Genomic DNA, 18496 nt, shown 5'->3' with positions numbered 1-18496 from the left:
CCAGTAAGTTCTTTTTTTTTTAATCCTTACCTTCTATCTTAAAATTGATACTGTTTTGATTCCAAGGCAGAAGAATGGTAAGGGCTAGGAAAATGGGTTTAAGTGACTTGTCCTGGGTCACATAACTAGGAAGTATCTGAGGTCAAATCTGAACCCAGGACCTAGCTTTCTATCTATCTATCCTGCTTGTTTTCATTAAATTTCTGCCACTTTAGGAAGCTAGGACCAAAACCCCTTTCAAAAGAACTTGGGAGCAGCAGGTTACCAGTTCATAACAGTTGAGGTTTTTTGTAAAACTGCGAGACCACAAATAGGGCTGGGCAAGGGACCCTTAATATAAAAAAGGTTCAGAATATCTGGACTGAATGATCTCCTAAGTGCTCTATATAGTTATAATTTCTACTCTACATTAATTTCTGTTGGTGTGTTTGTTTACCTCAAGTCTCTCCCTAATCTAATCCGTCCTCCATTCAGCCATCAAAATGACTCCCTAAATTGCAAATTAATCATGTTCAAATGAACTCCAGTAGCTCCCTTTTGCCTCCAGGATCAAATACAAACTGCTATTCTGCATCCCTTCCTCACCTAGTTCCCTCCTACCTTTCCAGTCTTTTTTTTTCACCTTAAGAAAATTTTTTCCTTTTTTTTATTTAGAATATTTTTCCATGGTTATAAGATTCATGACTCCCCTCTCCCTTACCTCTTCCCTCCCTTCTCCCAGAGCTGATGAGCAATTCCAATGGGTTATACATGTATCATTGTGCAAAACCTATTTCCATATTATTCATATTTGCGGTACAGTGATCTTTAACATCAAAACCCCAATCATATCCCTATTGAACCACATGATCGATCATATTTTTTTCTTCTGCGTTTCTGCTCCCACAGTTCTTTCTCTGGATGTGGAGAGCATCCTTTCTTGTAAGTCCCTCAGAATTGTCCTGGATCATTGCATTGCTGCTAGTAGAGAAGTCCATTACATTTGATTTTACCACAGTGTATCAGTCTCTGTGTACAATGTTCTCCTGGTTCTGCTCCTTTAGCTCTGCATCAATTCCTGGAGGCCTTTCCAGTTCACATCTTTCCAGTCTTTTTAAATCTTACTCCCTCCACCATACTCTTTGATTCAGTGACACAATCCTCCCGTTTGCCCCAAGATCAAGACATTCCCACCTGATCTCAGCTCCTGGCATTTTCTCTGACTGTCCCCTCATCCATTCTGCCTACTTACCTCCCTGGTTTTCTTTAAGTCCCAGCTAAAATCCCATCTTTTACAGGAAGCCTTTCCCAATACCTCTTAATTCTGATGCCTTCTCTCTGTTAATTATTTCCTTTTCATCCTAATATATAGCCTATTTGTTCACACTTATTTGTTATTTTATTTGTTTATTATTTCCCAATTAGACTGGGAGTTCCTTGAGGTCTGGGACTGTCTTTTGCCTCTTTTTTGCATCCCCAGTACTCTGTATACAGTAGGTAGTTAATACATGTTTACTGATCAATTGGCTAAGGTCCCTTTCAGCTCTAATTTCTGGTTTCATGATTATTGAAAAACAGGAAGACCAGTGGAGAATAAAGGCGGGTTGAAGTCAGAGAATGGAGGCAGGACCCAAAAGTAGGGGCTTTGTGTCTGTACTGGATGCAGATCTTACATAAAGTTCCTGTTTCCTCTGATGTATCCAGCATGGACTTGGGTGCATGGCAGGCACTCAGTAAGTACTTAGGGATTGATCGATATTGAAGATGTGCACTCAAGCAGCATTAAGTACAAGACACTCTGTCAGCAGATCCTGTCCTGGGTCTAGACCTGCGTGAGTAGGATATCTCTGTGGTCAGTTCTTAAAAGCCTTGGGTCAGGCTGCCAGGCCCACACATCAGTGCATTAACACTTCTTGAAAGCAGAGCCATGAAGAAAGCCCAGCCAAGAGAGCCCAGTCTAAGACCACAGCTATACTCAGATGCCCTTGTGTGTGCATTTTTTGTCAAAAAGTTGGGGTCCAGGAGAAAATTGCTTCCCTATTACAGGGTAGAGTAGCATAAATGCAGAAGATACTAAAATAATCAGATGGCAGTTGGCAGCACATGGCATGCTTGTCAAAGACATCACATGGGCAAATCATTTTTTTTTTACTTTTTAAATTTCTATTACTTGTAGAAACAATTTTTGACAATTGTTTTCTGATATTTTATAATTCTGACTCTCTCTCTCTCCCTCCTCTCCTCCCAGTCTGATGTAGTTATACCAATACATTTATGCAACATGCATTTCCATATTCCCATCTCAATACTCTTTCATGATCTTACAACAACTATGCTTTCAATTATAATTTTGTTTTGTTGGTGCTTTTAAAAAAAACAACCCTTACCTTTTGTCTTTGAATCAATACTGTGTATTGGTTCTAAGAGAGAAGAGCAGTAAGGGCTGGGCAATAGGGGTTAAGTGACTTTTCCAGGGTCACACAGCTAGATTTGAAGTGTCTCAGGCCAGATTTAAATCCACGACCTCACATCTCTAGGCCTGGTTCTCAATCCACCAAGCCACCCAGCTGCCCACTCATTGGTGCATTTTAACAAAATACTGCAGCCATTTTCAGATATAAATACCCTTGTAACAAAGAAAAATATACAGTTTACATGATGACCACATTTATCAAAATATGGAACATTTAATCCTTTTGGAGATTCAACCCCTATGCAGAGTATAGGAGTGTGTTTCATCAGCTTTTCTGGAACCAATTCCATTTAATCTGAATTTACTTTCTTTTGAAGATGATTGAATTCACACAACTGTTACACATATTGTTCTTTCAATTCTGCTTTCTTCTTTCAGCATCAGTTCACACAAGTGTCTCCGTGGTTCTCTGTGTTCTTCATATTCATCATTTCTTTAAATGGAATTTATATTCCATTTCCATGCACATGCCACGATTTGTATAACCATTCTCTAAGTGATGGGAAATTTGTCTCCAAAGGCTTTGCTAATGCTAAAAGTGTTACTGTGAATGTAATAAAGTCGTATCTTTTAAAAAGAACTTGTTTTGCATTATGCCTACGGATTAAATCATCTCTATGTTGCTAACTCACCAATCTCTCACCTGTGCCCTAGTTAGCACCACTATACCAATGCCATCTGTCTGCTAAGACTTCTCCACTTGGATATCCATAAGCATCTGAAACTCAAATCATTATATTTTCTCCAAAGGCCATCTAATCACCAAGTTTTTATCTGTCAGGGGAACCATCATCCTTCCTATCACCCAAGTTCATCAGCTCAGAATTAATTGTTATTTGCTTTTCCCTCAACCCCCTATCTCACCAGTTGCCACGTACAACATTTTCCCCATCCTGTTCCCTTCTTTTTCCTCACACAGCCTCTATTCCCATTCAGAATGTCATCTTCTCTCACTGAAACAATTCCTTCATTTTCCTTATTTCTCTCCCTTCTTCTATTCTCTTCTAGCTAGTCTGGGCAGCTAAATCGTTCAATAAGAGTAAAGGATCTGAAAACAGGAAGACCTCAGTTACTTACTGAGTGAGCAAGTCATTTAATCCCTCTTAACCTCAGTTTCCTCATCTGTAAAATGGAGACAATCATCAAACCTACCTCCCGGGATTGTGCGGATAACATGAGATAACATTTGTAAAATTCTTTACAAACTTTAAAATGCAGGAGAAACAAATCTAGCTGGAGAGATGTCTAACTATTCATCCTTCATACACCTGCCAAAATAGTATCCCTAAAATGTGTCTGACTCTATTATTCTATTATTCAAAAAAATCTTTAATGACTTCTCATTCCTTCCAGGAAAAAAAAAATCCTCTGCCTGGCATTTAGAACATACCATAATCTGATTCACCTGATGTCCAGTCTTACTTTTTTTCTCCTCTTCAGGCATCACCAATCCAATCAAACTAGTCTATTCCCTGTTTCTGATATACAACATTCCTTTTCCCTCTACCAAACTGTCCTGTCCACTTTCCTTAAATAACTCTACTTCCTCAATTCCCCGGCTTGCTTATTACATAGTTCAGATTCTGTCACCTATATAACTCTTTTCCCGATTAAACCAAGAACTTGAAATTACTTTTTGCATTTTGTATTTTCTTATCTGTGTACGTGTCATATTCCCTGGCCCCTCCAGTGGAAGGTAAGTCCCTTGAAGAGAAGGACTGCTTTGTGTTTTTATTTCATAGCCCAAGCACCTTGCACCGTGTTTTGAACATCGCAGAAGCTTAATAAAGAAAGACTCAAGGAGAGTTGTCAAGAACAAATAAAAGCCAAAGAGAATCAAATATCAATAGGAAAAAGAAATCCCACTTTGTCAAATGTCTTTTGTACACCTAAAAATAAATACTGATGATGTTATCGATACACATCATATTTATTTTAGCAGTAATTCACGTTTAATAGTGCTTTAAGATTTTTACAAAGAACTTTCCCTTACAATGTTGTGATGTAGGTAGTCTAAGTGTTTGGAAGGCCTGAATTCAAATTTTGCCTCAAACACTTCCTAGTTATGTGACCCTGGGCAATTCAGCAAAGGCATGTAATAGATAGCTGGACTTAACCTCCCTCAACCTCAGATTCCTCAACTATAAAATGAGAATAAGAATAGCACTTAATTCCCATTGCTGTTCTGAAAATCAAATGAAATAACATGTATACATTGTTTCACAAAACTTAAAGTATTAATATAAAAGTCAGCAGCTGTTATTAATTTGGTCCCTTCTGATTTTAAGTCTAGTACTTTTTTCATGGAACCAATCCTGCCACTCATTTTCTACCCATGCCAAGGATAATAAAATATTGATTTGTCCTAGGTTTTCAGACAAAAAACATGGGCCGCTGCTCCAGTTAAGAAGGATTTGAATCAATCTCCTTGTTATGCAAGTTTGAACTTAATTGGCTAGCGGGAAAAATCCTAGCAAGGTCGGGAAGAAGGTAAGTTTTAGACTGTGGAAAGGGATTTATTTTTTGCTTGGAGGAATTCAGAGGAAAGTCAGCCATATGGAAAGATCTTTGGGTTTTATGATTAAAAAGCTGAGGGCCCAGAGACACACTGCTAAGAGACAGAGCTGAACATTTATAATTCATAAAGGGAATATTAATGTTCTGGAGGGAATGGAAGCACCTTTTCCTTGGGGGTCATCTAACTAAGTACATCAGAAAGAAGAGGGGACTGCAAAGCTCTCAGTGCTCAACTACAGTTCATTTCTATTCTCTGCATATAAAAAGCTAGGCCACTGCCTTTATACATTAGTACAAAGAGCACTAGGTAAGTTGGTCCTACTTACCATCCGTTATCAGAGCCCTGCTCGTCAGAACCTTTCCCAACATAAACTTTAACACAGCCAAGACACTGCATAGGATCCCACTTAAAATGGAAACACTGAACAGGAAATCATCCTGAAAAAGAAAATGGAAGATTTCAGCAAATCATTTGCTACTGTATCATAAATTAAATTAGTCTACAATATCAGGTAAAACAAGATGTTCGGATTCCAAAATTGCAGAAATGGGTCAATAAAGCCAATTCTCAGCTATCCGATTCAGTTCAATCAATTCATTAACAATGATTAACTGATAACTAACTATACAGTGGCTAGTGGTCATACAAAGTGGAAGGGGACATACAAAGTTTAGATAAGTTCTCTATCATCATCAAATTTACAATCTATTGAAGAATAGGAAGGTGGTACACAGATAGCTATTATATCAAACAGATCATTGGTACATAAAAATCGTGAAAGTGTTTGTTATATGAGGACAATGGAGGAGAGAAGCCAAAAGGAAATACAAACTTGTATTTATACTTTCCAGTGGAACTGCACACATATACACACATGCATGTGCATTCAAGTGCATGCATGTATTCCCTCCAAAAGAAGAAGACGGTATCTTGATATTTTTCCTGGTTAAGTCACAAACTTTCTGAGCCTTGGGCAGCTAATGCTGCAAATTAGAGACAGGCAATGACCTATCTGAAATATTGATGCAAGTTTAAAGTGAGTTGAGCACACACTGATTATGGTTAATAGAACAGTGGTCAGGACAATAGAAGCAAATCAGTCACTTATTAAACAGTGTTTCTGGATAAATAAATCACCAATCAGATAGTCCATATGCAGATACTAGCAAATTTGTGTTCCTTAGAGGTATATAATAGCCCAAGGGTCCTAAAGTGCCCAGACATCTATATATATTCACCAAGGGGTTAATTATGGATGGAAGTGCTACATCACCCAAATTTCTCATGAATTCATAATGTAGTTGAGCTTGACTACAGCATGTAAATTGAGTTTTTTTAAGGATCCCAAAATAAAATCTGCTACTGACATTATCTCAACACTTATAATAAACCTTTACCTTATCATGGCAAGCAAATGCGTCATGTCTTATGCAACAGCAGTAATCTTCCCCTGACACTGGGACCCAGCTGGGGCAAACCAGGCCCCAAAGTCCAAACAACTCTTGGCATCAGGATTTCCATTCATAATTATTATTGATTCTCTATTTTTCAAAACAATAAAAACTAAGAAAATAAGCAGGCATTTGACAAACCACTATTGATTGACTGAAATAGGACACTTTATTGTATCTGTACCAAAGGGAAGAGATTCTGTGATTCTGTGAACATTTTACCACCAGAAATCACAATTATAGTTAGGGAAAGAGGAAGAAGTTCAGAAATGATGAAAGAAAGAGCTAAAAGAAAGGGAAAGGAAAGAAATGATGGACATGTCAATAAATAAAAAAGAAAGAAGGCATGCACTGATTTATTCAGCCACAAAGAAGCAATAATAGATAAAATATTTATTAAGCACGTACTATCTGTAAGACAAATATAAATAAAAACAAAAACACTCCCTACCCTAAAGGAGCTTACTGTCTAGGCGTAGGGAGACAATACCTAAAAGGAAGAGAATAGCAGGGGGGAAGGTTAGAAACAGACTAGAATTGGGCATGGCTAATCTGGGTGCTTCCTCAAATGGAGATTATGGGCAGGAACATGCAGCTGGAGGAGGAAGGTACAGGAGTGGGGCCATGTCCAAGTGGAGAAGACTGCTGGGATGAAAATGGAAAAGACCAGAGAGTCAAACATGTTAAAACCAGTGGAAATACACATCTGCCATGGGGGGAGGGGGAACTTGGAGTGGGGGTTAAGGGGAAAGTAAGAGCATCAATTATGTAACCATGTTAAATTCTCAAAAAAATAAATATTAATAAATGTTTAAAAAAAAAGAGGCACCCAGGTTAGAAATAAACAATGAATATGAGTAATACAGAAATTTGAGATGACTTCTATGTGCTGATATATAGTGAAGAAAACAGAACTAAATATAATATACACACCTATAATAACATAAAAATATTAAAATATATCAGAATTCAGATTAATGTAATGACAAATCTTAATTCCAGAGGACAGATAAAACATATTGGCTTCTTTTGAGAGAAAGGCAATAGAAGAGAGATGGGGAATGCTATATCCATTTGTCAACAACAATGACTAAAGCATTTTATTTGGCTTATTTCTTCTCCCTGTTGTGGGAAGGGGGGGCTGAAGGGAGGTGGTATTGGGAAGTGATAGTGATACAAAAAATCATCATTTAAGAAAAAAGAGAAAAGGTCCCTCAACCCTGAGGGAAAGGAACACAGACAATAAGCACATGAACCTATTTGAGAATAATTAAGAATTGACTTGAAGCAAGATCAAGTCAGAATGAGTCCAAGTTAAGCATTATGGCAATGAGGCTTTCAGAAACCTTGACCAACCACTTTATTACTGAGTTAAATGTCACCAAGACACAAAGGGAGTAAAATGAATAGTCCTTGGACGCGATGCATCCTCAGGGCACAATACAACACTCCTAATTTAGAAAATCACAGTTTCTGTATTCGCAAGACTATGATATGGTGACTAAGTTTCCAATCTTCCTATCCTTCATGGTGTCCCATATTTTGTTGTCCCTTCAGGCCAACAGCTGTACATTGGGTTGCTGTCTCAGGGAATAGTCCTCAGTGGCTCCAATATATTTTTCTCTCTCAAATGATAACTCAGAAGCCTTGAGTCCTCAGTGCCTGGTCCATGAAAATGAACATGCTAAATCAGCTGAGAAATATAAGGAGATGTAGACATATTAGACTCAGTCTAGAATGCTCTAAATAGCCATTGCTTTGTAGCAATAGACTCTAACTGTAGCCTTTCAGCCAAGGTTAGCCCAGACAAACCACACGGTATGAGGTCAAATGGAATTCTTTTTTTCTAAGAGAAGCATACAAGCTTGAAAGCAAAAAGTTTTAAGACAAATTTAAGATTAATGGGTGATAAATCCATTAAAGGTTATTTCAGGAATTCAAAGGGTGTTTGTTACATATTTGTTACCCTTATAAATTGACATTATGAAGGATATACTTGGTTTGTAATCACTTAGCCATGGTAGCGATGGTCACTGAAAACTAGCATGAGTTCAACAAGGACAAGTCACTTCAGACTAACTTCATTTCCTTTTCCTTTTTTTTTTCAGAAGATTTACTAGACTGATAGGTCAGAGATATCATACAGTCATGACTCAGTCGAATTCCAGTAAGGTTTTTGGCACAGGCTTTTACAATATCCCAATGGAAAAGCTGAAGAGAGATGAGATGAATGATAGCACAATTAATTGGATTTAGAACTGGTTGAGTGATTCATTCTCTAATAAATGCCTTTTGGATTGCTCAACATTTTTTTCTATTGACTTTAGGACATAGACTATATATTTACCAAAATATTCAGATGACATAGAAGTAGAAAGGATATTATAGCTAATAAAATAAATTTGGCTCAAAAAATTTTTTTAACCAGTTAGAATACTGGGCTCAATTAACTAAGAAAACAAAGACAAAGAATCAACTTAATTAGAATAAATTTGATATATGTGGAAGGAAACAGGAAGGAAAGAAACAAAATTTTATTAGGTAGCTACTATGTGCCAAAGACTTTACAAATATTATCTCATTTGATCTTCACAACACTCAGGGTGGGGGGTAAGATGCTATTATTATTTCCATTTTACTGTTGAAGAAATGGAGACAGACAGAGGTTAACACAAAGTCACACAACTAGTAAGTGTCTAAGGCCAGATTTGTAGTTGGTTCCTCCAGACTGCAGGCCCAATACTCTATCCCTTGTACTATCGAGCTGCCTCAATACAAATATAAAGATTTGCATTTTGGTTCAAAAACTAAATTTCACAAGCAAAGAATCAGGAAGCTGCTTGCAGATAGTGTGTGTAAATTCTTAAGTAGTTTGACCTGGTGCAATTATGTATTTTATTTAGACAGGGGCATTTATGAGTCAGACTCCCAAAGCCTGAGACTGTCCTCACCATCTTCTTCTTTACCTTGCTTTCTCTACTTTGCCAATTTCTTCAGTGTTTTATACCTGCACATACAGTCTTGGAATTTTGGAAACAGTTTTGGAGAGGGCTTAGAATTTGGCCTCTTTATTTTGAGCATTAAATTTACGTATACATGATGTTTTTTTTTGTTTGTTTGTTTCTATATTTTTAAACCCTTAACTTCTGTGTATTAGTTCCTTGGTGGAAGAGTGGTAAGGGTAGGCAATGGGGGTCAAGTGACTTGCCCAAGGTCACACAGCTAGGAAGTGTCTGAGGCCAGATTTGAACCTAGGACCTCCCGTCTCTAGGTCTGGCTCTCAATCCACTGAGCTACCCAGCTGCCCCTACATGATGTTTTAAAAACTTACTTTTGTAGAGCAAAAAAAACCCAAAACTAAAACTTGGAGATTTTAGTGAACAATAAGCTTAAAATAAATCAGTAGTGTATTATAAAATTATAACTTATTTTTTATAGCATTCCTTTCAGGTAGATAGTGCAAGTATTACCTATATTGTATATGATGTTTAGAGGAGCTAAATGACTTATTCCAGTCACAAAACTAACATATGTCTGAGCTGAAAATCATACCCAAGCTTCCTGATTTGGTGTCCAAATTATTTTCCATTACATCAAACTAATGCTAAGTCTAAACCTGAAACTGGGCCATTAACAATCTAAAGCACATCCAAAGATAAGGATCCTAGTAACCATGACCACACACCTAATAATATTATTATAGGAGCTATGGATATTTACCTGGAAAATGAGGCAGCTTATCATACATTATACTATTTGCAAATGCCTATAGAGCTATGCTGGGGAAGAGAGATTGGCCAAAGAGGGAAAAAACTGGAAATGACTTATATTGTCATAAAATTTAGTGTCTTTTTTTTTCACTATGGCTGATGCACAATAGATTCTGTTTGAGACTCTTATTTTAACTCTATCATTTCAAATGTATGGCTCTTAAATAACATTGTTGGGTGCTGATCTTAATCTATTCTATTATCCTCTTTCATTTTATGGGTGAATTCAATCTCATTCACATTCACAGTTCTGATTCTGTAATAAAGCTCCAATCTTTATAAAAATTAACCGCTACTTATATTACTCTACATCTTATATTTGTGAAGGCGATTTCCCAAACTCATTTAGGACTTCACATATCCCTTTAAAAATTAATGCTATTATTGGCCAGGGGTGGGGAGAGGGCAAGGGTTGAAGGGGAAAGTAGGAGCATGAATCATGTAACCATGTTAACTTTACTAAAAATGAATATTAATAAATGTTTTAAAAAATTAATGCTATTAGATTTAGCCCAATGTTCTAGTCTATCAAGATCTTTTTGAATCTAACATGTTAGCAATCACTGTCATCTTTGTGTCACCTATACATTTAATATCATGGAAAATCATATTTTGGATTACTACAAGGAAAGACTTCCTCACAATTAAAACCAACTAGATAAGGGAAAGGATAATGAGCTCCCTATCACAAGAGCTATTAAATCAAAAGTTAGAAAAAACACTCATTGAAAATGATATGGAAGGAATTCAGGCATTTGGTATACACTAGGACTGGAAGAGGCCCTCCAACTTTAAAAGACTATGATTCTATCATCACTTTGAAAGGAAGAATTCCAGGCTTCAGTCATTCACTGCAAAGTGAATTGTGCTATGTGCTAGGAGAGATCCAAATATAACTGAGATTATAACCTACTTGAAATACCATCACATACATAGTTTACAATCCAGTTGGAATTAACACTTTGATCTATTTATGACACATTGTCATAAAAAATCTTTTCAAGTCATAAGAAACCATCTCCACAGATTATGGGACAAAGAACTTTCTGATCTAGGTAATACTTAAACTCTTTCCCCTCGGTTATTTCTCTCAAGGGCTCTTTCCCCCTGCAAATGCTGGAGCAATGCCTGGCCTCTCATTAGAAGATCAAAGGTTGAGTCAATTATGGCACCTGAACTGAGGCTGCTGAACTCTTGGCAGAAAGCAACTCATCAGCTCTCATGGTGCCAAAAGATAACATATCCAGAATCTCCTCCGTGATTTATAGCTCTGAAGTAACTGAGGACCTTAACTCTAAGCAAAGTTGTGGCAGTATCAAAAGGCTATTTTCGTAGATAGTCATTTTTATGATTTTCCATGTCAAAAAATAAATGTGACAACTTGCTGCTAGGCTCAAAGTAACACACAGGTGGTCCTATTCACACAGAGATACCAGAATCTATTATTAGCATGAGTAGAATGTCAAAAAAAAAACACATCTCAAGTCAATCGGTACAACAAGTTAACAGAGGAAGAATCTGCTTCAAAGACAGTCAAGTGCACTTATTTAATTCCAATCTGCAAAGAGTTACTAACCACCTACTATGTGTAAAATATTGTACAGGGATATAGAGATCCCAAGATCATAGCCATAACCTTTCCCTTAAAAGCATATACCATCTAGTGTAAAAGAAGTACAGAAAAAACAATAGTCACATTAGTATCTAAAAAGTACAAGAGAAGGATCCATACAGTTTCAGAGAGAATGAAGAAAGGGAGAAAGCACCAACTCTGAGGGAAAATTGAATCATTAACCTTTCTTCACTTGAATCAACCTTTCACATTGCTGGTGGGTGACCTTATTCATTAATAATGTACTTGCCATTATATCACAACCCTTCTCACCAGCAACCCTTCAGTGCTGGCCTGAGTGAAGAGTAGATAGAATGATAGTGTAAACTGAAACAGGGAAGATAGAATGAGAGGCACATTTAGGATGGTAGGATGGGGAGAGATAGTTTTGATTTTGGAAATTCTGAGTTTGAGGTATGGGTGGAAATGTTCAATAGGCAGTTGATAGTATAAGACAAAAAACTCTGGAAATAGATGAAAGGGATACAGATCAGAACCTAGGATTCATTTGTATATCCCTCATATTTGAACAATGCGCTGCACTTTAGAGGGCTCAGAATTAGAAGGATTAGCAAAGATCATCTAGTTCAACTCATAGCCGAACAATAATGTCCTTCACACTATACCAGATATAAGTGTTCATACAGCCATTGCTTGGACATCTCCAGGGAGGAAGGATGCTGAGGTAGGACTTCCCTCTTTGTGATAGCTCTAATTGGCTTTTTTCCTTATATGCAGTCTATGTTTACTTCTTGGCAACTTTCACATATTGCAATGAATTCTTCCTTCAGACACGAAAAAACAAGACTAATAAAACTTCCACATGGTAGCCTTTCAGATTTATGATGACAGTGTTCATATTCTTCCCTAGCCTCTTCTCCAAGTCAAACAGTTCAGTTCTTTCAAGCAACCTCCATATGCCACAAGTTAAAGGCTCTTCACCATCCTTGTTCCCTCTCTGGATGCTCTTTAGGTCAATTAATGTCATTCCTAAAATGCAATAACTAGAGCTGAACACAACATGCAAGTCAGACTGCATTTACTCTCTAGGTGGTCATTTGGCACTGCTGGCTCACATTGATTTCAAAGTCTTTTTTTTTTAATGAACTTATGAGGGCCAGAGGGGTGACTCAGGGGATTGAGAGCCAGGCCCAGTTCCTGGGTTCAAATCTGACCTTAGTAACTTCGTAGCTATGTGACCCTGGGTAAGTCACTTAACTCCCATTGCTTAGCCCTTATCATTCGTCTGCCTTGGAACCAATGTATAGTACTGATTCTTAAAAGAAAGGTAAGGGCTTTTATTTTAAATGAACTGGCAACTATCTATACTTTACTGCATCTTGTATTTGTGAAGTGATCTCTTGAAGTCAAGTTTAGGACTTCACATTTATCTCCCTAGAAATTAACATTATTAGACTTATTTCAATGCACTGGCCTATCAATAATTTTTTGAATCCTGATTCCTTCCTAACATATATTAGCTGACCCTACCAACTCTGTGTCACATATAAATTTATGCTTTTATAGGGTTAATTTGTCTTTTGTCTTTAGCTTGTCACCAGCCTCTATTCATTTTGAGCTTTAGCACTTCTGATACACCACACCTTTGTTTGCATGCCCCATTACCTGTCTTTGCTCCCATCTTCTGCATATGTCTATAAGAAATCTAAGGTGCAAAGAATTAAAGGCAAAGTACATGCTCATCTACTGACAAATGGCTAAAAATAATTGTGGCACATGGATGTCATAGTATAGGAAATAATGAATAGGAGAATATCAAGAAACATAGAAAACTTTACAGAATCAGATACAGAGTGAAGTAAACTGAGCCATTTAAACAATATGCACAAAAATATACAATAAAACAACATTGAAAAAGAAAAGCGCAACCACAAAACAACCAAAAGCAAATGTCACAAAGTTATTTTAAAAAACCACGCATGCACGACAAAAAATTGAGAAGACATCCCTCTCCTTTTGTAAAGGTGGGAGGTCCATTGGTGAGGTTTATTGCTAGACTTTTTTTTTAGCATATTTGGGTTTTTTGCTACTTTTTTGTCTCTTCATTTCTTTTCAAAATTTTGCATGTTATATTGAATGGCCCTCTCGAAGACAGGGAAGGATACTGGGAGAAATTCTGATGACGTAGAAAACAAATATGTCAATAAAAATATATTTTTAAAATATAAGGTCATCCATGAATGTGACCTTGACAAACACATCATCATCATTAGATAACAACCATCTTCTTCCTCACCAAACTTGCTTTCCTTTGTCTTTATTCTTAAGAGTATTCCATTATTTCCTAGGTTTCCATTCCCTGCAGGTTCTTAGACCATAAGATCCCACTTTTCTATTCTCCTAAGCATTTGAAATCTGGTCTCCCATAATCTTTTTTTTTTAAACCCTTACCTTCCGTCTTGGAGTCAATACTGTCTATTGGCTCCAAGGCAGAAGAGTGGTAAGGGTAGGCAATGATCAAGTGACTTGCCCAGGATCACACAGCTGGGAAGTGTCTGCGGTCAGATTTGAACCTAGGACCTCCTGTCTCTAGGCCTGGCTCTCAATCCACTGAGCTACCCAGCTGCCCCCTGGTCTCTCGTAATCTCAGATGGATGTCAGACTATACCCAACTTGCTACTTATCTAACACAAATTCTAAGATGCAATAGTCACTTCTCTCCAGGTCTCCATTATTCCCACTGGTGAAAAATATTCCACCTTTTGGTGAAAATTGTAGTGATCAAAATTCTTGAGAAACAGTATTTCTTAGTTTTAAAATAATTTTTTATTTGACTGGTCAAGATATCCTAATTGTGGTCAAATGAATCTCTCAACTATTAGAAGACAAATAGAAACTCCTGGTCCCACGTACCTGTATGTATTTTGGGGAGCTTATTATTCATCTCCTCCATTGAACAGCCCACGACATCTCTAACTGTCAATCAGCCAACTAGGAGGTAGTCCATCAGAACTTCAGCCCTTCCCCCAACTGATAGGTGAAGTTTTGCACTTTAAAATATACCAGAAAAGTATCATAACAGAACTTTCCTGTTAGCCAGAGTCTGTGAAAGGATCACATTTCTCTGGAATTATTCTTAATATATATGAACTGATTTGGGGGCCTTTATAACCTAGGAGCCTGATATAAAAATAATATGGTAATATGAAAAATAAATTTTCACAGAATCATATTAAATATAGAATTTCTCTTTGTTGGTTTCTCCATCTTATGAAAGATGACATTATTATTACATAAGTCAAGAATTATTAGATCTTCTGATTTTGACAGACAGGAAGAGACAGACTCAGAGAGACAGAAAGGCATACGAGGAGAGAAAAGAGACAAAGATAAAAAGAGAGACATTAAGCATTTGTCGACTAACTGAAGTTCTTCAGCATTATTATTTTATACCTCAATGCTAAATTTGTATTCACTTTCCTGCACTCATATATTTCTTCTGAATGTCTCTGCAGTCACCTGATGGCAATATCTCCTCTTTTCTGCTTCCATTGATCTACATCAAAATTTTCTTTCCATTCCTTCCCTCTCCCCACCACATGAACTTTCCCATGCCCTGGTCCCTGGATTTCTTCATAGGAGCCTGTTTTTAATGAGTGAAGCTCCTTAGTGTTCCAAAGCCATATTACTACTGGAATATCAACACCAAATCTTTATTTTTTAATCCCTCAACTTATGTGTTAAAGGCTCAATACTGTAATTAGTTCCCTGGTAGAAGAGTGGTAAGGGCTAGGCAATGGGAGTTAAGTGACTTGCCCAGGGTAACATGGTTAGGAAGTATCTGAGACCAGACTTGAACCTGGGACCTTTTTCCTCTTTGTCATTATTTCAAAAGCTTTTTGATTGGATTTTAAGAATAAGTGAGCACATTCTTATCAGCCTATGTTCAGTTTGCATGGTCCCTGGTCAGGAACCCATCATTTCTACATTTTAAGGCATGGTATAAAAGTCCAAATCCTATTCTTTAATAGTATTTTCACAAGCTATTAACTCCCTAACTCAGCCTCTTTCTTTGGAGACTTTTGCCTTCCATAGGCAGCAGTGCTTAAAATGGCACCTGTGTTGCCAAGGTCTTCTACTTCTCATCCAAGATTACCTAATTTTTACTAATGCTTTTAAATACCTTCTTAAAATTCCCATTAGGCTATAAGTTCCTTTAGATTAGGAACTGACTTTGGCTTTTCTTTGTACCCTCATCGCTTAGCACAGTGGCTATCATGTAGTAAGTGCTTAATAAATTTGTGTTGATTTGATTTCTTAAAATACCATTTATGTCCACGTGAGTCACTAGAAATGAGTAATCGTGAGTTCTGACAAATATTGACAGTTTTCCCATTGCATCTTGGATCTGGGTCAAGATAAGTCAAATTATTGGTATCTGTTCAACAATAGTTTACTAAATGATTTACAATAGGAGAGTCACCCATGAAAGCTACTCATCTCTTCTTCCTTTGACCCTAACTGGGTGAACTACATGTGCTTATCTAATAGCACATGTGGGTGCACATTGTTATTCCTTGGAGGAGAAAGAAAAGCTTCTCCAAAATACCCAGTTCCTTTACTACGTAGAATAGCCTCATATCAGTTTTAGTCATAAGTATTCAATAGCCCTTTGCTTTCCCTTCTGCATCAAATTCTTCATGCCTCTAGTTTCCAGGAACAAATCAAGATTCCCTCCTGACATCTTCATATTTTTTTCTTTTTTGTTTTCACATTAGAGATATTGTTTTTAAGCAACTCATCATTGTATCTAATAATGTAGAGTAGAGAGGCATTCCTTGAGACCCTTTCCTTTCTCTACTAATAGAAAAACTGCATGAACTTGGTGTAGAGAGAATAATTAGTTCACTGTGACAGAAAGACAAAAAAAAAGCTATCTCATAATATATAAGTCCCCACAATATTTTCTTCTTTCCTATACTTCCAAGAAATGCTGATTTTACATCTTTGCTGTCATTTAATTCTCAAAATCATGGAAATCAGGTTCCGGGTTAAGATGGCGGCAGAGTAAGAAGCAGCTCTTAACCTCTCCTGACCAAAACACACAAAACTCCTCAAGGGGACATAAAAACAAGTCCAGATGAAAGGAGGAACCCCCACAACAGGGCACAGCGTGGAAGGTACGTGGAATCGAGGCATTTCCATGCTATAAAGGGGTGAAACAGCCCTCACGAAATCGCAGGCTGAGCAACCACCCCACCCCCACCCCGTCCACACACATCTATAGCTCCGAAGCCAGCTAAAAAGAAATAGAGCAAGTGTGGGGCACCCATCAAGTCATTGGCAGCTCCGGGGCCTGTTCATGAGAGCAGCAAGACTTAGGACCCCATTAAGCCAAAAAACGCAGGCAAAATCTGAGCGCGGGAGCAGGACGCAGGGCACAGAGCGCAGGCTGAGCAGAGCTCAGGCACTGCGGAGGCGTGGGTGGAGGCAGACACAGCCAGGAACTAAAGCCTAAGTGGGGAACCAGTGTGGACGGGTATACGACTGTGGAAGCAGCGCCCTGAGACTTGTAAAGAAACCTCCGGCAGAAGATCAAGCAAGGGGGTCCACCAGGGGGCTTGACCTTGGAAAAAACCAGAACTCAGACCTCAGGAGCCAATAGATCGCGGACAGACACTGAGCGCGAGGATAAATCTGAGAAGCTACTGGGCTAATGATGGCTACTCAGTCTCAGGAAGTTCAGAAGAGAAAGAATAACAACAAGAAAAAGAAGTCTTTAACACTCGACAGCTTTTACACAGAGAAAATCCAGACAACTGAGCAAACAGAGGAGGAGAACAAACAAGCATCCGGACCCTCCTCAAATAAGGAAAACTCCTCACAAGCTATGGAAGAGTTCAAAACTGAGATTTTGAGGAAAATGGAAGAGATCTGGCAAGAAAATAACTGTTTAAAAGGTAGAATCATGCAATTGGAAAGTGAGGCTCAGAAATTGAACACCAGAAATGACCAGATTGAAAAGGAATACCAGAAGATTATGGCCGAAAACCAGAAGATTATGGCCGAAAACCAGAAGATTATTGCTGAAAACCGAAAGATTATAGCCGAAAATCAATCCCTAAAGGCTAGAATTGAGCAAGTAGAAACTAATGATCTCTCAAGACAACAAGAACAAATAAAACAAAGCCAAAAGACTGAAAAAATAGAAGGAAACATGAAATATCTCAATGAGAGAGTGACAGACCAAGAAAACCGGTCTAGAAGAGACAATTTGAGAATAATCGGTCTTCCAGAAAAACCAGAAATTAATAGAAACCTGGACTCCATACTAACAGAAATAATTCAGCAAAATTGCCCTGAAGTCCTACAACAAGAGGGCAACATAGACATTGAAAGGATCCATAGAACACCTGCGGTATTCGATCAAGAAAGGAAAACACCAAGAAATATCATTGCAAAATTCAAGAGTTTCCAAGCAAAAGAAAAAATCTTACAAGAAGCCAGAAAGAAACAATTCAAATATCAAGGAGCACCAATCAGGATCACACAGGATCTGGCAGCCTCAACGCTAAAAGACCGCAAGGCATGGAATACAATATTCAGAAAGGCAAGAGAGCTGGGCCTGCAACCACGGATCAACTACCCATCAAAATTGACTATATATTTCCAGGGGAAAGTATGGGCATTCAACAAAATTGAAGAATTCCAGGTATTTGCACAGAAAAGACC

The 18496-nt window shown here is 37.7% G+C and overlaps 1 protein-coding gene across 1 annotated transcript in view; it reads right to left on the bottom strand.

The window, feature by feature from the left end:
* Positions 1-18496, bottom strand: part of TMEM163 (transmembrane protein 163) — a 295232-nt gene that overhangs the window by 22076 nt on the left and 254660 nt on the right. The window contains exon 6 of the mRNA XM_044666616.1: positions 5296-5407. Coding sequence (XP_044522551.1) covers positions 5296-5407 — 112 coding nt within the window. The remainder of the gene's footprint in view (positions 1-5295; positions 5408-18496) is intronic.

This window comes from Gracilinanus agilis, chromosome 3 (assembly GCF_016433145.1).
Source record: "Gracilinanus agilis isolate LMUSP501 chromosome 3, AgileGrace, whole genome shotgun sequence".
NCBI classification, from domain to species: Eukaryota; Metazoa; Chordata; class Mammalia; order Didelphimorphia; family Didelphidae; genus Gracilinanus; species Gracilinanus agilis.
The sequence above is the reverse complement of the archived record's forward strand: the minus strand, read 5'-3'. Positions and strand labels throughout refer to the sequence as shown.